We start from the raw sequence: 22,390 nt of genomic DNA, 5'->3' as shown, positions 1-22,390 counted from the left end.
ATATAATATTATAATACAAATAATAAGTGGGGAGGGAGAAAAAAATAAAATAATAGAAGGATAAGTGAAAGTTGATGGTGCCCACGTGAAGGGGAAAGAAAAATATAATAAAAAATAAAGAAAATCATAAATGTTGTGTTCAAAATATCTTAAGAGGCGTGTAGCGTCGGTGATAAATTAGTACTGTTTTTTTTTTAATTAGTACCTTACAATAGGCTTGGAATAATGTGATTCAATCAGATGTTCTTGAAATATTATTTTTTCTATTTTTAAGTACATTCAAAATATCTTAAGAGGTGTGTAATGCCGGTTAAAAAAAGATATTTTCCACGCGGATAATAATGTGATTTGCTAGTTATAAAAAAGATCTTTCCCAAGCGGATAATAATGTAATTAAATTAGTTGTCAAATGATTGTTTTTTTTTAACAAACGATATCTGATCTAAGATTATTCATTTACTTCAAATATTTAACTTTCATTTTGTCAATTTACGCATATAAATACATTTAAAACATGTAAATCATGCATAACATGCCGTGATTTAAAAAATGCTTTCTGCTCGTGCATGAAGGCTGGTCTCTCTATAAATGCATGAACTTGCAAAGCTATTCTAGCAAATTAGAAGCTTCCAAAAAAAATTATACCAAATTAGAAAGCATATTAATCCAACTCTTAGGTGAGATGATGACGTCTCAGCTTTATGCCCCATCCTTCTCTCTCTTACCAAAATCGTCCATTAACCCTAATCATCTGATTAAGGATGGTAGCCCCTCCCTGATCAGCATCGTTCCGCGCCACCATGTCCATCAAAATCGTAATAAGAAAATTCCTCATCCTTGGTGATCCGTGCCACTTCTGGTGAGCTCAAATCATCACCTGCATCAGTGTTCACGGTTACTTCAACGGAGAATCAGGCGTTTACGGTAAAGGCTTTGGTGACGGTGACGGTAACAGCTGGAGGGTCCAGCATACGCTTGAATCGTCCCCCCGATGACAATATCGACTTGCTTCGAAAAACCTTGCTTTTGGAGCTTGTTGGCGCCGAGCTTGACCCCAGTAAGCAAGCAGTACTCTAAGCATACAGAATATATATATATATATATATAACATTTCCCATTAGAATAAACACAAATAGATTGTCTCACAGCCTCAGCCAGTTTGACCGTACGTAGTTAATAATTATCTTAAATTTATATCTCTACATCCACAAATATTTTTAGAGTTGAGAGTTTTTTTTGTTTGATACAAGTGAGTTTTTTTTCTTTCTATTATATTTGTTGTTCATTAATTCGTTCGAGTTTTATTTTTTTTGCACGAAAATAACAAACGATTTGCCCCAAGGTTATTCAAAACAGCCTTTCTTTTTTTCTTTATAAAGAAACCAATTGGAAATCAACTCTAATCAGACACCTGATTCAATGGACAGAAATCCCCTTTCAAATCTATTTTCGGACTCTTTCTGTACTTGGATAATCGATTGGTTTCAGGTCTATACAAGTGATTTTAACATATCAGTTTTAGCTTCTAACACATTGTTCCTTATTTATGTTAATTGAATTAAATAAATCAAACAGAATCTACTATCAGAATTACATAATAGGGATGTGTAAGAAGCTAAAAATGATGTGTGAAAATTACTTTCCATATTTATATAGCCCCCTCCAGTTGAAGGATGCCTCAAATAAAATTATTTGAGGAAGAGTGACACTTTGTGGTGCTCATTTCATAACTTTTTTTCAACGATTCAAATTATCTATATTTCAGCTCATCATTATAGATCATACTTGTACAAAATTAGACAAATCCAAAATCATTAAGGTATCTTATGAGTCCATATTATACCATATATTTTACCCTATTCTTAGTTACAGTTTATTGGTTATTTTGGTAGAATTTTGATACTTTGAGTTATATTTCTAATATCGGACATTCGACTTCCTCTGAAGCAAAAAGTGATCAAACGAATGAATTTTGGAGTGATTCCAAGTGGAAGATGTTCGTGAGTCTTTCAAGATGATTATATCGAAATTCCAGATTTTTCTACCAAGCCGTTTGACCGTGATGACGAAATAAAGGCCCAGCGCGCAGCTTTCCCAAATTGACGTTTCTGGATATTTTGGGTATTTTGGAGGTCAAGATGGGGTATTTTGAGGAAGATTCCTTCTGATGACTTGTAGGGGACGTCTCAAGCTTTAAAAAGAGACATTTTGAGATCAAATCGGAGTTAATTTGGTTGGTCAAAAGTGTGATTTTCTGAGAAATCCGAATTTTAGTTCAAATAGGAAACCTTTTATTTTCTGTTTTATTATTTTATTATGTTTCATAGTTTTATTCTAAGACTTTTTAGGGTTTTATTTTGTAGTAGTATAAATAAGACTTTTTAGCAGTTAGGAAAAAAGAAGAGAAGGAGAGGAGAGGAAACGCACAACTTCTGGATTCAAGTTTATTTTCTAGGTGTTTTCTATCCTTATTTTTAATAATATTTTGTTTTATGGTTGTTCGTAACTAATTTCCGTTTGCTAGGGTGAAGCATTGAGCCTTAGCATGAATATGTAGTCTTTATTCAATTGCTTATGATATTATGCATGTTTACTTTGAATTATTAATCACTGTGCTTAAACTGTCTCTATGTCTTAATGCTTAGCTACCATTAGGATGTTTAGATATTTGATGCAATTTTGGTCGGAAGGTTCCCTAAAATTGACGCTGGCTTCTTGTGATTAATAATTGCAATTTCACTTAAGATGAACACCACGTCTTAAGGGTTGCATGGTTTTTCAAAGGGTTTTCATAAAGCATAATGAATCTCTCATGTTCAAATCTGATCCGAACTTCCGGACAGGTTGCATGTTAGATATACGTTCTATGTTGGAGGTTCCAAGTAGAATATAAATTAGGAAAACCTAACCTTCAAAGTTGCATGTGTAATTTATAAGTAATTGATAAAACTACATAGGATTGTTAAGGAGATGGCGGAACCCTAGGCTTTAAACTTTATTTTTCAAAACTATTTTCTTTAGTTTTTCTTTGTTAATTTCTTAAATTGTTTTTATTATTTAAAATTCCAAAATCAACCTTTTCGAAATCTTGTTTTAAATAATTAGCTAAGGATTAGTTTAAATACAAATTATTCATTCAATCTCTGTGGAAAACGACCTTGCTTGAGCTACTATACTACGACTACCTTGTTCTCTTGCAAGTATTTTTTAGTGTTTTTATCCTTAGTTTTGCAGGTGGTAAAAATACCTATCAGTATCCATTTGTAGTGAAGAACATAGACGTGTACGGTTTAAAAAATAAAAACACTCATTTGACCATTTAATCCAATGGTCAAATGGTTTCACATTAAAGTGATATTTCATAGAGATAATCTTTGAAGGAATACCAAAAAGATTGATAGTTTGATAATTCGAATACGATTTGAAGTGAACACAAAGAATCTCTATGTGGGATCCCTTCATGGTAGGAGACTATATATTACACACATATATCAGGCCCTTTTATGCAAAGGGATTCCCATTTTTTTTCAAAAAATGGGGATTAGGTGTTGGGCTCACTCCACATCGAACTTCAACGATCCGAACAGTCTATTTTGTAAGTCTTGATTCATAGATCATCCTTACAAAAATTAAACCATTTGCCTATTTAATTATCAAAATAAAATTTCATTGTTTCTTATATAACAAAGTATTCGTTAATTTCTTTGAACCCAACTAGATGTCTTAAACATTTCCGATTTAGCTAATATTTTGTAAGGATGATCTATCATGAGGTGCAACTTGAAAAATAAACAGTTCGGATCGTTAAAGTTCAATGTAGTGTGGACCATACAACTAATCCCCATTTTTATATAAAAAAAAATAGAGATCTCTTTCCTTAAAGATTTCATATATATGTGTGTGTGTGTAAACTAATCCCCATTTTTATAAAAAATAAAATAAAATAAAATAAAATAAAATAAAAAGAGATCCATTCCCTTAAAGAGTGTGTGTGTAAACTAATCCCCATTTTTATAAAAAATAAAATAAAATAAAATAAAAAGAGATCCATTCCCTTAAAGATTTCATATATGTGTGTGTGCGCGTGCACGCAAACACAAATAACTATTTTCATTAGGGCTGCTCATTTTACCAACTCTTTTGTTGTTTTCATTTTTTTTTCTTTTTTTTAGTGGGAAAATCTTTGGTTCCGGCTTCTAATTGACCAAAATCTTAGATTTAAAGTTTATTAATTTGAATACTTTAATTGAAGGACAAAAATGTTATTTCGGTATTAATTAAGAAATTTACTAACAACACTTATCAAGTCCTTCCCAAAATCATGCAAAGATTAATACCAAATAGGAATTTTTTATTTTTTTCTCTTCAAATTGAATTGTGAGAAATATGATCAGATTTTTTTTTTCAAAAATAAAATGTTTTATTTTTATTTTTAAATATATAGGTACGTTTTAAATTTAAATATAGTTAAATTTTATCATAAAATATGGGTACATTATAAATAAAAAATAAATAATTTTTACACTAAAAATGTTACATTTTATCATGATTCTTTTTTATTTCGTACGAAGAGGTTACGTGAAATGTGAAAATACAAAATAGATCTCGGGGATGTATATCTAATTTAATCTTTCAGGTTAAATTTTTTTTTTGATGGAAAATTAACGGAAGGAATTTTGTGAAAACAATTTGTAGCCTTACGGAATGTGTGTGCAACACAAATCTCAGGGATGAATGTGAATTTAATCTTTGAGGTTGTTTTTGTCATTTGAAGAAAATTTATGATGGTATCATCATTTTTGGATGAAAATTAAGGGTTTAGGGGCTTTGTGAAAATAATTTGGTACCTGAGGAGCTGTTGAGTGTATTTTCCAAAACCTTAGAAAGTTTTTGTGGACAAACAACAGGATCTAGATCTACACCATAAGAAGAGGGAAAGGTTTGAATCTGAGACGCAGTGATTTAAAGAGGAATGCCATATCCATCCAAACCATTCACCACTTGGTCATTGTTTCTCTTTCCGCAATATTGTTTTTTGCAAACATGAATCCTACATTGATGAGAGGAGAGACTTTGCATAGCGGAACCTCAATTCTTCACATTAATGGGTTTTATGGTGGATTTTTATCACATTAATGGGACCTCAACTTTCCGGTGGAACCTCAACTTAATTTCTTCATATAGCATATGATTTTACAATTGTATGAACAAATAGCAATTTAAATTTTACAAATACGGATTAATTTATTCACTACATGTTTTTGAATTGGGCTTTGTGGAGACGAGGTTGGAGAAGGAAACAAAGGGGTATGCGTACAATGTGAGCCACAACGACGAGAGGTGGTGTATGAGGCTACTTTCACCATCCCAGCAAGGTTTGGAGACGTTGGAGCTGTTCAGATAGAGAATGAACACCACGAGGAGATCTTCATCAAGAGCATCGACCTCGATGGCTTCCCGAACGGCACTGTTAATATTCCCTGCAATTCCTGGGTTCATTCCAAGTTTGACAACCCTCAGAAGAGAATTTTTTTCACCAACAAGGTCCTCTATTTTAGATCCTTATAAATTTTCCTTGCTTTCTCATTATTATATATGTACGTGTGTGTGGAAGATCAGGCTCAAGGGACAAATATTTTTACACTTTTTTTAGCCATCAAATCTTATAACATCTAATGGTCTTGATTAATAGTGATGTGGAAGCTTTTAAGACTTTGATGATGATGTGGATTATAACTAATGATAAATTTTGGCACTCCCCTGCACTTTAGTTTAGCCTTTTAGAAGGCTATTCTATTCCAATTTTGCAGTGCAGTCAATATTTATGTTTTGTATATGTCGTTGATGTATTGTTGAAGTTTTTTTTTTAATCAATAATGCTTTGTTCAAGAAGGAAAAAGTGATCACTTTCTTATCTTCTTTCTTAAGATTACCACTTCTCTAAAAATCTCTGCCTAAACCCCGCCTAGGCGCTAGGCAGCTAGTCACTGTCCCAATTAGTCCCTAGGCACCTGCCTATGTCGTGACCCTCACTAAGACACAAAATCAATAACTTTCTTTTTGCGTTCTATTTTGGCAATAAAATGTAAGAAACTTGTTTTTCAATATTTTCTAACACCATACAATCTATATTTCAATTTTTTTTTTTTTTGCAATTAATGTATGTCATTACAATTAGGTGTTCTTTTAAGTATAAATAGACACTTATTTATACAATATATTATAAATTTACTTAAATCCACCTAGTGCGTAGACCCGCGCCTAAATCATGTCTAGCTACCTAGGCACTTGGCCCCAACCTGATGCCCGTCTAGCGCCAAGCGTTTTTTAGAACATTGAAATTGTTAGCATACAGACTATAATCTTGTATATAAGTTTCAATCAATCTATGAGTACTGAAGAAGAGGAAATGAGAGTTTTAGAGAAAGAGAGAGTTAAGCTTGAAGAAGAAGAAAAGACTCTGCACTCTATTTGATTCATACGCACACACTGAGCACATGTAGCAAGAGCAAATATTACTTAATCTAAGATTACATCTTAGCTGCACACTTGGACTATGATCCAAGGGCTGATATTTAAAGCTGACTTCTTATTATATTTCAGCATATACACTTATAAACTAACACTCCATTCTAAGTGATGTGCTGAAATCACTCCCAAAGCTGTCCTCAGTAATTCAAATCGATCCCTTGCCAAAGCTTTAGTGAATATATCTGCAATCTGCTCTTCAGTCTTGCAGTATACCAGATCAATTTCACCATCTTGAAGTGCATCTCGGATGAAATGAAATTTCCGATTAATGTGCCTGGTTTTGTGATGATGAACTGGATTCTTTGATATGGCAATTGCTGAAGTATTATCACACAACAACTTAGTTGGTTCTGCTTGTTCTTCCCCGAAATCAGAGAGTACAAATCTTAGCCAAATGGCCTGTGCAGTAGCTTCTGCTGCACTGATGTATTCTGCCTCTGCGGTTGAAAGAGCAACACTGCTTTGTTTGATTGAGGCCCAAGAAAACACACCAGAACCAAGATTGAATGCATAGCCAGATGTACTCCTCATATCATCTTCACTTCCACTCCAATCACTATCACAATAACCAACCAACACTGCTCATTTTCCCTTCTCATAAACAACTCCATAGTTCACAGTGCCTTGTATGTATCTCAGAACTCTCTTAGCTGTCCCCATATGCTTCTTGGTAGGATTGTGCATAAACCTAGCCAATAAGCTTGCTGCAAACATAATATCTGGCCTTGTTGCTGTCAAATATAGCAAACTTCCCACCATTTGTCTATATAAAGTCTCATTTGCCAGATCACTTCCATCTACTTTTGTAAGTCTTTCATTCATAGCTAATGGTGTTGCAACCGGCTTGCAATCCCTAAGTCCAAATTTCTCAAGCAAAGTCTTTGCATATTTCTTTTGATGCAAGAAGATGTAATTATCTGTCTGCAGTACCCCAAGACCAAGGAAATGATGAAGTAATCCTAGATCAGTCATCTCATATTGTCTCATCATCTCACCTTTGAACTCTGCTATCATCTCCTTTGAACTTCCAGTGTAGATAATATCATCTACATATAGTGACACAATGAGAATGCCACTGTGAGATGTCTTGATATAAAGAGTAGCTTCACTCGGACTTCTGTGGAATCCAGCCTTTGCAAAATAGGAATTTATTTCTTCATACCAAGCTCTTGGAGCTTGTTTCAAACCATATAAAGCTTTCCTGAGCCTGTACACTTTGTCTTCCTTGCCCTGTATAACAAAACCAAATGGTTGATCCACATACACCTCTTCATTCAACACTCCATTTAGAAATGCAGACTTTACATCTAACTGAAATAATTTCCATCATTTCTGTGCAGCAAGGGCCACCAAAGTTCTCACAGTATCAAGTCTTGCCACTGGTGCAAAAGTTTCATTAAAATTGATTCCAGGCTTCTGAGAGTAACCTTTTGCAACCAACCGTGCTTTGTTTTTCTGCACTGAACCATCCAGATTTAGTTTTGTTTTATAAACCCATTTGACTCCAATGATTGGTTTATCAAATGGTCTATCAACAAGATCCCAAGTATGATTCTTCTCAATCATAGAAATTTCATCTTCCATAGCCTTCTGCCATGATTCATCCTTGGCAGCTTCTTCAAAACATTCGGGTTCTATAATGCACAGATTACACTTCTCATATATTTCTGCAATGTTTTTGTACTTGAGAGGAGTGTGATCAAAATCATGTGGACCTGTCATTCTTTCTTGATCAGAGAGCTCAGTAACTAAGCTTGGCCCAACATTCTCTTCACTGAGTGTTTCAGAATCACAAGAACCTCCTTCACAGTTTTGTTCTCCTTCAGACATTTCAATGATCTGGATACTCTCCCTTCTTTCCTTCTGTGCATTCCAATCCCAACATGCTTCTTCATTAAACACAACATCTCTGGAAATAGTCACCTTTCCAGATTCAATGTTATAAAGTCTATATCCCTTCTCACAACTACCATATCCCAAGAAAATACACCTCTTGCTTGCCAAATCGAATTTTTGTCTCTGTTGACTTGGCACATGAGCATAACACAAAGAACCAAACACCTTTAGATGCTTAATTCCTGGTTTTCTCCCACTGTAAGCTTCAAAAGGTGTCTTCTTATGTAAAGCTTTGGTTGGACATCTATTCAGAATATACACTGAGGTATTAACTGCCTCAGCCCAAAATTCAAGTGGGATGTCCTTCTCCAACATGAGACACTTAGCCATTTCCACAATGGTTCTGTTCTTTCGCTCTGCCACACCGTTTTGCTGTGGTGTGTATGGAGTGGTAAGTTGTCTTTCCATGCCTACATCTTCAACAAACTTGTTAAACTCCATTGAAGTGTATTCACCTCCTCGATCACTCCTAAGCTGCTTTAGATTATAACCACTCTGCAACTCCACAGTGGCTTTGAACTTTTTAAACACACTGAGAACTTCAAATCTATGCCTTAAAAAATAAACCCAACACATCCAGGTGCAGTCATCTATGAAAGTAAAAAAATATCTATTGCCAGCTTTTGTAGTTGTCTGCATCGGACCACAAATGTCACTATGCACAAGCTCTAGAGGAATTGATGCTCTAGTATTAGCTTCCCTTGGAAATGCTTATCTACATTGTTTGCCGAGAACACAACCTTCACATACTCCTTTAACTACTTTGATTTCTGGTAATCCTACTACCATTTCTTGTTCCTGCATCAATTTCAAACTGCTCATGTTTAGGTGTCCCAATCTTTTATGCCACATAGTAGTAGAAGCACATACATTTGCCTTGAAAGCAATATGTATTCCAGTCTGTAATTTCATTGGAAAACTTCGATTTCCCTTCATTGGAACTTTAGCAACCATGTTGGAATATGAGCTATCATCATAGATTTCCACCTTGTGACCTCCAAACACCAAATAATAACCGTGCTCCATCATTTGACCCACACTGAGCAAATTTTCTTTCAGTCCAGGCACAAGCATAACCTCCTTGATATATCTCTTGCCTAGTTTAGTTTCAACTACAAGACTCCATTTACCAGTTACATCAACAAGTTGTCCAGTACCCATTTCAACTTTTGCAGTTACATTCTTATCAATATCCACAAGTAAATCCTCCCTTCCAGTCATATGATTGCTACACCCACTATCTACATACCATACATCATCACAGTCCTTTACACTAGTATTAATTTGATTACTAGCATAAAACATGGTGGGTGTAGATTCTACCTTATTTGCATAATTGAGCTGTTGCACTGGTTTCTTGCTATTACAATCCCTTGCAAGATGACCAAACTTATCATAGTTATAACACTTTGGTTTACCCTTGAATCGGCACTCACCAAAATGTAGCTTATCACAATATTTACAAGGATTTCTAGCACCATCAGTGGGTTTGTTATCCCACATCTTCCCTTTGTCTTTCCAATTCTTATGGTACCTTGCACTTTGATTTCCAGTGAATTTAGCTGGTTTGGGATTCACATTGAGACTAGCAAATGCTTTCTCAGTTTTGTGCTCAGAATGTCTATCTAGACGTAGCTCAAAACTCTTCAAGGAAGCCACTACTTCTTGTACCTCAATCACATCCAAATCCTTCGAATGTTCAATAACAAAGCATATAGAATCATAAGCTGATGGCAAACTAATCAATAACTTTTGAACAATCCTCTCTCGAGATAACTCCTCTCCATAACTCCGCATTTGATTTATCAGATCAAATAACTTTGTAAGATAAACAGAAAGTGATTCATCATCTCGCATTCTTGTATATTCAAATTCCCTACGAAGACCTTGCAATTTAACATTTCTAACCTGTTTATCACCATGGTACTCTTGTTGCAGAGTATCCCATGCGCCTTTTGAGGTTTCTTCATAAGAGATTCTGGGAAATATTTCATCTGAAACAGCTCCTTGAATCAGACCCAGAGCTTTAGCATCTTTCATCAGTCTCTCAGCTAGAGATAGCTTCTCAATACTGCTCGACTCCTCCTTTTCTTTCTTCTTTCCATCAGATTCACCATCATCCTTAGAATCTGAACTCTCGAAACCTTTCTCAACCAGATCCCACAGTCCGTGAGATTTGAAAATCGTTTTCATCTTAATACTCCAGAACTCATAATTATCACCTTTGAAAATCGGTGTTCTCACCTCACTACTACCCGATCCTACCATGTTAGACTCAGATCACAATCGACTCGATTTCTGGGTAACACTCTTCACAGATCCAAACGCCCAGTATCAATTGATCAAACCTGGCTCTGAGGCCATGTTAGCATACAGACTATAATCTTGTATATAAGTTTCAATCAATCTATGAGTACTAAAGAAGAGGAAATGAGAGTTTTAGAGAAAGAGAGAGTTAAGCTTGAAGAAGAAGAAAAGACTCTGCACTCTATTTGATTCATACGCACACACTGAGCACATGTAGCAAGAGCAAATATTACTTAATCTAAGATTACATCTTAGCTGCACACTTGGACTATGATCCAAGGGCTGATATTTAAAGCTGACTTCTTATTATATTTCAGCATATACACTTATAAACTAACAGAAATTACCATGTGTTTTGACTGGTTTTGGCTGACTCAGGGCTGGTTTGGTATTGCTGTGCTTTGAAAAAAAGCTGCTGTGAGAATAAGCGGCTGTGCTGTGAGAATAAGCGGCTGTGAAAAAAATTAGCTGAGTGTTTGGTAAACTTTTTTGTAAAAGTGCTTTTGAAAAAAAAAAACAGTCTGATAGTGGGTCTTTTCATTAAAGGAGCACTGTAGCTCCGTGTGCTTTGAAAAAAAACCAGTTTTCCAAAGCTACAAATAGCAGCTTCAGCTTTTTCCTTTGATTTCAGCTTATTCTCACATCAGCTTCCAAAATAAGCCCTTTTTTTTCAGTTTACCAAACATCTAAAACCCTCACAGCTTTTTTTTATGGGTGCTTTTGTTTTAAGCACCTCACTCCCAAACCACCCCTTAGTCTTCCACAAAATTAGTTGATGTGTTAATTTGTGTGAACATGTAATGATTCGAAGCAGTCGTACATACCATCAGAGACTCCAAGTGGGTTGAAGAAGCTAAGAGAATCTGAGCTACAGACTTTGCAAGGAGATGGGGCGGGCCAAAGAAAAACATCTAATAGGATCTACGATTATGATACTTATAACTAGGGGTGGGCAAACGGGTACAGGAACCGCGGGTCGGGGCGGGTAATGGCGGTTCGGGGTGGGTACGGGCCGGTTCTTAATTTTGTAAAAACATATCGGGGCGGGTCGGGGCGGGTAATTGAAGTTTTCAATTCGGGCCGGTTCCAAAAGTGTAAGAACCGCGGGTACCCGGACCGGCCCGTGTGTGTTACAATGGACGGACGAGATTTAAGATACATCTCTCCATCCAATCTCAACCGTCAGTTTCAACCTAGCCAATTCCACCTCTCGAGTCCGAGAAGCACCCCCTCTCAGACTTCAGTCTCTCAGATTCTCACTCCCCCTCGACTCCCTCGACTCCCTCTCCCTATCCCTTCCTTCCCTCGACTTCAACTCTCATACTCTCTCAGTCTCACTCACACACTTACTCTCACAGAGTCACAGTGCTCACCGCAGTCGGGACCAACTCTCAGACTCTCACAGCGCTGTCGCGACCAACACAACGGCACCACCTCCGCCATCGCGACCACCATCATCACCCCATCACCACCGCCGTCGCGACCACCTGCTGCTACTAAAATTTAGGTAATTTTGAATTAGGTTTTATTATTAATGTGAATTTCTGGTGTAGGGATTTAAGGGATTTTAGGGATTTTAGGGATTTGCCGAAGCAAGATGAGGTTGCTGTGGAACGAGAATCGTAGAGAGACTGCTACTACTTGCTTTTAAATACTGCTATGTTCCGATTGATTTAGCTAAACAGTTTTAACGGAAGAGATTTTATACAGAACCAATTAGATTTAGCAAATCTTTTGCAGTGTTAAGCGAAGCTACTTATGGGTAGTTAGTTTGGTTTTGGCAGTGTTCATCATACGGTTTTTTATTTACCTTTTTGTCTTAACTGATTTTGGCAGTGTTTTGCAAATCTTCTGTTCTTTTATGTATGAAGAAGATGATCTGTTTATAACACAATGATCGTATTTAAGAAGTTAAATTATGTTTTCCTTTTTGTCTTAACTGATTTTGTTTTCCCTTTTTTCCTTGTAGGCACTCCATGGACTGAAGAGGAACATACTAACTACATAGCTTGGTAAAGGTGATTGGCTGACGATATAGGTGCCAGCATTGGTCTTCTTTAAATTGAAAATAAGTGATTTAGTTTAGACTTACATTTACCATGGGGAAAAACACAAGAAATGTTATCTCTCTTTTCTTTTTTTCTTCCATGAAATAGATTGGTATCTGGCTGCTGTTTTCAGATTGCATTTCTGAGTCTTTAGCTATTTGCATTTTTCTAACGCTCTTGGTGGTTTTAACAAAGCTGCCGAGTTATATTTGTTATTCATGGTTTTGGTTAATTCCATATGTCACTGGTCCTCTCGTATATTGTCTTTAAAATTTGTATATGTCATAGTGTGGGAAGTTGAGAGTTCCTTCCAGTCACCTTGTTAGATCCCTGTTAGTACAAAAAATAAACCTTTGAAGTAAACAACTATCTATTTAACTTCACTAATCTAAATAGTTCTCTCATTGTAACACTTTATTGGATGTGCTCCTAGATTCCGTCATCAGCATTCATCCGTTTTTGGATTTACAGGATGCACTAGCTTACCCACTGACATTTTTTCACTGTTTCTAATAAAATCTGTTTATGTTATGCAGGACACAAATCTGTTTATGTTAATGATGTGTTAGTCTGATATAATTCAGTGGCAGAGGCAGAGGCTCTCTCTTTTAAAAACTGCAATCTGTGTGTGCAGTTTAAGAACTGCAATCTGTCTGTGCAGTTTCTGCAAACTCTGCATAAATGCAGTGTCACTGTGATTGTGCAGTTGCAAATTGCAATCTGTACAGTTTGCAAACTGTGCAGTGCAGTTAAAAAAAAAAAAAAAGGGTACCCGTGGACCCGGCCCGAACCGGCCCGTTTTAACCGGGCCGGATAATGTCCGGTTCCTATACAAGAAAATCCAATCCCCGCCCCGTCCCGGCCCGTTTCGGGTAATGTCAGGTTCCTACAAACTTAAGTTCGGCCCGGCTCGGTCCGGCCCGTGCCCAGCCCTACTTATAACGACCTTGGCGATCCAGACCACGATGATGAACTGGCTAGGCCTGTCCTTGGCGGCAAAGATCACCCGTACCCGAGGAGCTGCAGAACTGGAAGACCACGCTCTGAAAAGGGTAATTATATAACCAACTAATTACATACTAATCCCTCAACCTCTTCTTTCTATCTCACTTGGAATATGAAGTCACGGCACGAGAGATATAGGGAAAAGAGGGGTAGAAACCCTTAGCAGCCAATTAGCTCCCATATATATGAAAATAAAATGGAGACTTTGGATGCAGTCTTTAGTTATGAATATTCTTTGATTGAAACCTTGTTGGTTTTTAATTTTGATCGAGGTCCCTGAAATTAATGTAATAATTTATTTCTATGTACGTTACTATATTTTTTTAATTAAAAATTAGAAATTTTAGTTGTTTATATAAATGAGATTTTAAATATAAAAAAACCATAATTTGTGGGATTAAAAATATTAAAATATAAATTTCTATTGTGTGTGTATATATATAAACATGGGTACATTCGTCAAAATTAACTAAAAATTTATTGTATCAAAACATGGGTACATTCTTCAAAATCACAACAAAAAAAAAAGATATTAGGCTTAATAACATTAGTAAATTTCTTCGATTTAATTTGACATGGATACATTTTAAAATCAAAGAAAAAAGAATGTACCCATATAAGTTTAAAAATGGATTAGAAAAAAATTGAATAGATTTTATATAAAAAAAGGGTACATTTTACATATAACAAATTGGTATATTTAAGAATGAGCACATTTTAAGATTAAAAAGTTTTACATGAATGAGTACATATAATTAGCATGGGTACATTTAGCAAAATAAAAAGTACAAATAAAAAAAATATATGGGTACAAATACAAATAAACTTTAAAAAATATGGGCACAAAAAGAAATTAATATATGGGTACAAATTAAAACTGAAAAGAAAATTGGTATAAGTTAAAAAAGAATTACAAATTAAAAATGGGTACAAACTAAAACTAAAAATATATGATAAAAAATTTTAGTCATAAATATAAATATACTAATTGTAACATTTTTAACATTAAATGAATATATTTAGAAATAAAAAAATATTTTATTATTGAAATAATTAATGATGTTATTAATACCCAAGGACCTTAATTAAAAATTGAAAATGATTAGGATTTTAATCAATAGAGTAGCAAAATGAAGGATGAGAACCTAATTTCTCCAAAATAAAACAGTGTTCTAGACACTGAAAACTAAAAGTTTGTTTTGGTTTGTGTCTCATAACACACATGTACAAAAATAAATTTGTGTTTATGCCTTTTGAAATGGAAGCTCATGTGCTTCAAGAACTTAATGTTAAGGACAATGATTCAAGCTATGAACCATTTTCTTTTATTATATGCTAATTTCGGATGTGGGAAACTGTATGACTGAGAAACTATGAGAGCAATGTGATTATTGTATCATATATTTTCTACCAATATTGCAGATCCTTTATCGGAACAAAGAAGCAGCAGTGACTATGCACCAAGAAAACAAAGAATCAGCAGTGTGTATGTACCAAGAGATGAAGCGTTTTCAGAGGTGAAACATCTGACATTTTTTACAAAGACCCTGAATTCTGTGCTACGTACGTTGATCCCTTCGCTCGAGGCAGCAGGAATTCTTGATCCAGAACCAGAATTTACAGACTTCACAGCCATAGATTCACTGTTTAACGAAGGAGTCACGTTAGAAGATTTCCCAGACAATCTTCAAAGGGCTAGTCAAGACTATCCCATTGCTAGTCGAGGCTATTACAGGTGGCGAAAACAAACTTCTGCTCTTCAAGACCCCTGAAATAATTGACCGTAAGCCTCCCTCCCTCAAATTTCTAAATGATGATTCCCTCTTGAGGAAAACAGACCACGAAATTGTTGGCTTCACCCTGTATATCACTTGTCTTCTATTGCAGGTGATAAATTTGCTTGGTTTAGAGTTGATGCATTTTCCAGGCAAACTCTAGCTGGTCTTAATCCATGTAGTATCGAGATAGTGACGGTATGCTTTCTTTATTATTTTGCTGATACAAGTAGAACTCCTTCACTTCAATCAAGAAATTCAAATTTGTATATTCCATTTATCACCCGAGGTCGCCATCTTCCTTGGTGATCAAGTAATTAAAGAGTTACAAGCGTATCTTGTTTTAGCTGGTTAAACTCTATTTTTTCCTCTAGTGGCAATAAATTCTGTAATTTCCTGATGCAGGAATGGCAATTGAATAGTAAACTTGACCCCGAGATTTATGGATCCCCTGAATCATTGATCACAACAGAAGTGGTTGAGAAGGCGATCAAAGGTTGTATGACTGTCAATGAGGTATAATAAACACACCCCAATCTCTTTAACATGCAACCAGGTTATGCAAAATTGCTTGAACATGAAATGTAGGCCTTGGAAGGAAAAAAAGATGTTTATTTTGGATTACCATGACCTGCTCATGCCTTACATAAACAAAGTAAGAGAGATTGAAGGTACCACACTGTATGGTTCTCGTACACTATTCTTCCTCACTGAAGATGGGACACTGAGGCCTATTGCCATTGAACTCACTCGACCGCCTCTTGCTGACAAGCCACAATGGAAGCAAGTCTTTACTCCAACCTGGGATGCCACCGGTCATTGGCTGTGGATTCTTGCTAAAGTCCACGTTCTTGCTCATGACTCTGCCAATCATCAGCTTGTCGTGCACTGGTAAGAAACGCGTACCCAAGATGGCTCAAATCCCTTTTTATATTGGCATTGAGCTACCAAACTAGTCGTGTAAATGGCATTTAAGCTGTAGCAATTAGGAAACCACGAATGTGGAACTTCACATCATGCCTCCTGCTCAAGTGTGCAACTTCGGTTATTGTAGCTGTGGCAATTGGGAACTATGAGACTAAGTCATGGATAATAACTTGTTTGTACTTTTATATTTTCACAGGCTGAGGACTCATTGCAGTACAGAGCCTTACATAATTGCAGCTAATCGACAATTACGCGCAATGCATCCCATCTACAGACTTCTGCACCCTCATTTCCGATATACTATGGCAATCAATGCTCTGGCTCGAGAAAGCCTCATCAATGCAGATGGAATCATTGAGAGCAACTTTTCACTTGGAAAGTACTGCACGGAGTTCAGTTCTGTTGCTTACGACCAGCTTTGGCGCTTTGACATGGAAGCTTTGCCAGAAGATCTCATCAGAAGGTATTATACTTGATAAAACTAGCATAAGACTAATCCAAACTATTTGATGCAGGAAACTTTATACAAAGAAGATTTTCAATTTTTACAAAGAAAACTTCACTGAAAATCCCACAGAATTTGAATTGCTTGTTCATATTTGGTTGATTGGATTTCAGGGGAATGGCAGTTAAGGATCCTACATCTGAGCATGGCTTGAAGCTAATAATTGAAGACTACCCATTTGCAAATGATGGTCTCATTCTGTGGGACGCCATTAAGGAGTGGGTGAGTGCTTATGTGAACCATTACTATCCAGACCCAAATCTTATTGAGTCTGATACGGAGCTTCAAGGTTGGTGGACAGATGTTAGAACCAAAGGTCATGCAGACAAGAAAGATGAGCCATGGTGGCCTGTTTTGAAAACCACGGAAAGTCTGATTCACGCTTTGACTACTATCATTTGGGTAACCGCTGGTCATCATTCAGCAGTGAACTTTGGTCAGTACACGTTTGCCGGATATTTCCCTAACCACCCTACAATTGCTCGAACCAACATGCCAACTGAAGATCCATCTGACGAGTTTTTCCAGAACTTCATGAAGAAACCAGAAATGGCTCTGCTTATGTGCTTCCCCTCACAGATTCAAGCAACAACAGTGATGGCCGTGATAGATGTACTATCGAATCATTCACCCGATGAGGAGTATATTGGTGATAGTCTAGAGCCAGCTTGGGCTGAAAATCCTGTTATAAAGGCCGCATATGAGAGATTCAGTGGCAATTTGAAGAGGCTAGAAGGAATTATTGATGAGAGAAATACCAATATGAAACTGAAAAACAGAGTTGGAGCAGGCGTTGTTCCATATGAGCTTTTGAAGCCATTCTCAACCACCGGTGTCACAGGAATGGGAGTTCCAAACAGCATCTCTATCTAAATTTGATGATGAGGAATCGGTGTTCCAAACAGCATCTCTGTCTAGATTTTAGGTTGATGTTGTAAAAACTCTTTATGTATTCTATTTGGCCCTTAATAAATCAATAATACGGGGTGCTTAAAGTTCTGATGAAAACTGTTCCATGATTCCACCCAACTCGAACTAGTAACATCAGATAATTTGCGGATTGGAACAAGTAATATCAGATCACTAATGGGAAAGGTTAAGGTCCAGAGTGTAACTTGTTTCTTTGTTTCAAAGTACAGAGATCATTACATGAAAGTTACAAATTTCAGCGCTAACTGACGCTGCTGCAACTTCCGTATGCAGAGCCGGAAAATATGTCAACAGCAACATGATGTGAGCTTGTGAAACAGATATATAGCTTATTACTTGGAAGTATGCTTATATACACGTATGTCTATATTATACATCGACGTGGTACAATAAATGAATGAACCAAAATGTGGAAAATCTATCCTAAAAGAATTCTTCCTACAAAGAATTAAAGAATTAGGGGACCTTCGCCTTCTGCTGAGTTGCTCATGAAAGTCCGGAAGTGAATCCAGGTGACAGTGAAGCTTCAGAGTTTCTCTCCACAGAACCTTATACGATGTTGTCTTATAAGCAGACATTTGTCTTGCCTCACTTGAATTTGTACACCAAGGAAGGAGTGTAGAAGAAACAATGTGAGCAAACTCACAAAATGAGTGTGATGCTGCGGTTGCTCTTAAAATCACCGTCCATCCAAAGAACCATCATTGCACTGGAGAACAAACCACTTTTCAGAAGGCTCAAATTCAAGGGATTTGCTGAGAAATTCAAATTTTTCGATTAGGTGGTCCATTGCAGAGTTAGCATTGTGCTCGAAATCTTCAGCATTGACTCACATGTACGAATGAGTATTAGTATCATTGCACATGCACTCCGGAACAGGGTACTTTGTGACATCTTTTCCAACTCTACTACTCCTGAGGTCTGGCTGTCCTAAGGAATCTCTGTGCAATTCCTTTATGATCCTATTGAACTCTGCTTCAGGGAGAGAAGAGTTCAGAAAGTACGGAAGCATATGCCTCTTGTCTGGGGTTATATACTTCTTGTGGCCAGCATAGGCACGATGTCCCTGAAAGAGAATACAAAACTTGGTGTAAGTGAAGTCTCCATCAATTTCGATAAGCAAACTATGTAAAAGAACTATTAGTATGATAATTTCATATTGTTCGTCTTCCATGCATATTTTCTCAACACATATTTCTTTTTGTTGCTCCAAATTGGAAAGGCCTCAATGACACATCGCTCATATTTCAGATCAGTTGACAATGTGAGATCAGTTGTGCATTTATCCAAGCATTTCATTTGTTTCACTAGATTTATTTTGAGCATTTCGTGCATTTATCTACGCATTACCGGTTAACTTGATGTATTTTGATCATATTTGTTAATTGTTTTATCTAGCATATAGTATATACATTTACTAAAACAAAAACGAATAACTATACCTGCATAACATGGCCCATATTTCCCCCATGAGAAGGCATGAAGACATCACTATTCTCGGAAACTATATAATCAATGGCAGCCATGACAGAAGCTCTGTTTGCAAAAGGTTCTAGTTCACCAGGCAAAGCAAGATCTTCCTTGTTGTAAAAATGGGGAAATTCTTCAATTAACGGTAGTAAGGCTTCTTTTCCACCAAAAGGCTGCCCGCCAGCCCAATATATTCTTGCACTTTTTGGAGCTCCAAGAGCTTTAAGCAACCTAAAACACAAGATTTGGTTTGTCAGAAAACTCTCTGCTACAAACAAAAAAAATAGGAATCTATTTGGTTTAATTAAAATGCCTAAATGTGACTATCATACCTGGTCACCTCCACGGCATTCAAGGGGCAGAGACCTGCAAGTTTTCTTTCATGGTAAGTCATGTTTGATCTTCCAGTTAGGAGCTCTGGCCGCCGTATCCTCTCATTGTAAACTATCTCATCATATTCAGGACTCAAACCAGGAAGACAACCGGTCCTCACCCATACGTCCTTCTCCATTCTTAAATGAAGCGCAAGGTAAGGACCCTTATTGCGCATCCTCTCCGCAAGCTTGTTACCAATTCCCAAAATTGGAGGAGCAAACCTCAATGCATGAAAAGCAACCTGAAGTCAAACAAGGAAGAGATTACAGTCAGCTGTCTATAGGACCTTGTTCCAATTCTGTAATGAAACAAAGTCAGCTAGCATATACAAAAATAAATTATAAACATATTTAGCGAATTACCTTGCATCGAAGCTTTTGAAGATCAGAGGGAAGATCCTTAGAGAGCCTTGAATCCAAGCCTCTTAGAAGCAGAACCCCTTCTCTTTTAATCTGCACAGAAAAGGAGGAATTAGCATAATTTATAGTGCCAATTGGAATTCCACAGGAAATTCGTTTGTAAAACCACAAATAACAAAACCGATAAACAGGGTTAAAAAATCATGTTACGATATTAGACACAAGGAAAATGACTTAAGCATGATCAGAAAACTCTGAAATCGTCATTTGTTTTATATAGTTAAAATGTTCGGCAGCACATAAAGTTTATCTGCAGTCTGCACATAAGGTTTACATAATAAGTACAATATTTTAGTCACAAAGGTTGGACTGGACGGCTCTTCAATTGTGTTACCACGGCATGGTTAGACTATATTTCTAACAGTTAGAGCTATTGAGGGCTTCCCATGCTATTGTAGCAACACTTGTAGACTAAAATATGAGAACAACAGTTAGAAAGCTGACATTTTTCGTAGGAACGCACCAGCAAAAACAAACAACCAAACAAAATTTTTTTGGTGTCACTAGGCCCACAAATAACAAACTAAACAGCTGCTAAAGCATCTTTTCCTCTATTCCATATTTCCTTAATTCAAATATTTAGGAAAAACAACCGGGTTGCTTCAATGCAAGCACAAAGACAGCAATGATTCTTACCCTCTTGTGATAATGAGACCGAATCCAATTAGGCGAAGCATGTAGAGGAGTCCGTTTCTCTTCCACTGGCCTTGTCATTATATGCGTCGATGGTAGTGCAGAAACTATCCGAACATCGTCAGCAAGAACTTCCTTAAAGTGCTTCAAATCAAATATATCAGAAAAATCACTGCACCCATCAAACGAAACACAGAAAATCAATTTCAGTCTCCTAAGCAAATATATTGCAACATAAGCTATTCATAAACCAACAACAACAAATCCTAACTATTCGTGGGGGCGGAATCGGATAATAAACCATTCTAAAAAGGAAATATAATAATTTAGCATAATTCTATGAATCATGATACACAACAACACGAACTCATTGAATCCAATAAAAGGCAAGTAATTTAGTGAGAAAAATGTGAGTTGAGTTGCAACATTGTATACCTTTCATATTTTAGTCTATAGGACCTTGTTCCAATTCTGTAATGAAACAAAGTCAGCTAGCATATACAAAAATAAAATATAAACATATTTAGCGAATTACCTTGCATCGAAGCTTTTGAAGATCAGAGGGAAGATCCTTAGAGAGCCTTGAATCCAAGCCTCTTAGAAGCAGAACCCCTTCTCTTTTAATCTGCATAGAAAAGGAGGAATTAGCATAATTTATAGTGCCAATTGAAATTCCACAGGAAATTCGTTTGTAAAACCACAAATAACAAAACCGATAAACAGGGTTAAAAAAATCATGTTACGATATTAGACACAAGGAAAATGAATTAAGCATGATCAGAAAACCCTGAAATCGTCATTTGTTTTATATAGTTAAAATGTTCGGCAGCACATAAAGTATATCTGCAGTCTGCACAAGGTTTACATAATAAGGACAATATTTTAGTCATAAAGGTTGGACTGGACGGCTCTTCAATTGTGTTACCACGGCATGGTTAGACTATATTTCTAACAGTTATAGCTATTGAGGGCTTCCCATGCTATTGTAGCAACACTTGTAGACTAAAATATGAGAACAACCGTTAGAAAGCTGACATTTTTCGTAGGAACGCACCAGCAAAAACAAACAACCGGTCGTACCCAGTGCACAAGGCTCCCGCTTTACGCAGGGTCTGGGAGAGGTTATTTATGGGTTTATTTATTTATGAGATTCCTTCACTCGCATTGACCACTCGGAGGGAGAGGGGGAGAGAGGGGGAGAGAGGGAGAGAGAGAGAGAGATGGTGTGAAACAGGCGGCGGGAACGCGGAAGCCTGAGAAGAATCGTACGCGTTAACGTTTATATTTATGAAAGAACAAGGGGTAGGAAAGGTAAGCCCGCAGCTTCTCTCTAAACAGAGAGACTTCAGCTGGTTTATTTATATACAATTGGCTAAGTGGGATGTGAACTATTAAATCCTGTCCCTAACTTTGTTTAATTAATTTTTTTTTTTAATTTTCTGACAGGACTCTATCTAAATACATTATACATGGTTTCTGATAAACCTTTTTTTTTTTTTGGCAAAAACACATACCAGTGATTATATACACACACAATGTTATATTTGCGTTACTAGTACTAGCTGCATC

The 22,390-nt window shown here is 36.5% G+C and overlaps 1 protein-coding gene, 1 long non-coding RNA gene and 1 pseudogene across 4 annotated transcripts; 2 read left to right on the top strand and 1 right to left on the bottom strand.

The window, feature by feature from the left end:
• The first annotated feature begins 640 nt into the window (after positions 1-640).
• On the top strand, positions 641-18,002 carry LOC126628687 (linoleate 13S-lipoxygenase 2-1, chloroplastic-like; annotated as a pseudogene).
• LOC126628688 (uncharacterized) lies at positions 11,817-12,821 on the top strand. The gene is made up of 2 exons (XR_007625518.1): positions 11,817-12,241; positions 12,704-12,821. It is a non-coding gene; the product is annotated as an uncharacterized LOC126628688 (long non-coding RNA).
• An 88-nt stretch (positions 18,003-18,090) lies between the features above and the next one.
• Positions 18,091-22,134, bottom strand: LOC126628682 (O-fucosyltransferase 20-like). 3 transcript variants are annotated; one of them, XM_050298463.1, is made up of 8 exons: positions 21,876-22,134; positions 21,357-21,446; positions 21,257-21,292; positions 20,825-20,993; positions 20,132-20,221; positions 19,727-20,010; positions 19,367-19,625; positions 18,091-18,990 (listed from the first exon to the last, which is right to left on the bottom strand). In XM_050298463.1, exons 4-8 carry the CDS (start codon positions 20,900-20,902, stop codon positions 18,754-18,756), a joined length of 948 nt encoding a protein of 315 aa, XP_050154420.1. In that variant the 5' UTR covers positions 20,903-20,993; positions 21,257-21,292; positions 21,357-21,446; positions 21,876-22,134; the 3' UTR covers positions 18,091-18,753. The 3 variants fall into 3 exon arrangements, with proteins under 3 accessions (XP_050154420.1, XP_050154421.1, XP_050154422.1); XM_050298464.1 differs by lacking the exon at positions 21,257-21,292; XM_050298465.1 differs by lacking the exons at positions 20,132-20,221; positions 20,825-20,993; positions 21,257-21,292; positions 21,876-22,134 and having other exon boundaries at positions 21,357-21,780.
• Positions 22,135-22,390: the final 256 nt, after the last annotated feature.

The sequence above is a fragment of the Malus sylvestris genome, chromosome 7, assembly GCF_916048215.2.
Source record: "Malus sylvestris chromosome 7, drMalSylv7.2, whole genome shotgun sequence".
In the NCBI taxonomy this organism is placed as follows: domain Eukaryota; kingdom Viridiplantae; phylum Streptophyta; class Magnoliopsida; order Rosales; family Rosaceae; genus Malus; species Malus sylvestris.
The sequence above is the reverse complement of the archived record's forward strand: the minus strand, read 5'-3'. Positions and strand labels throughout refer to the sequence as shown.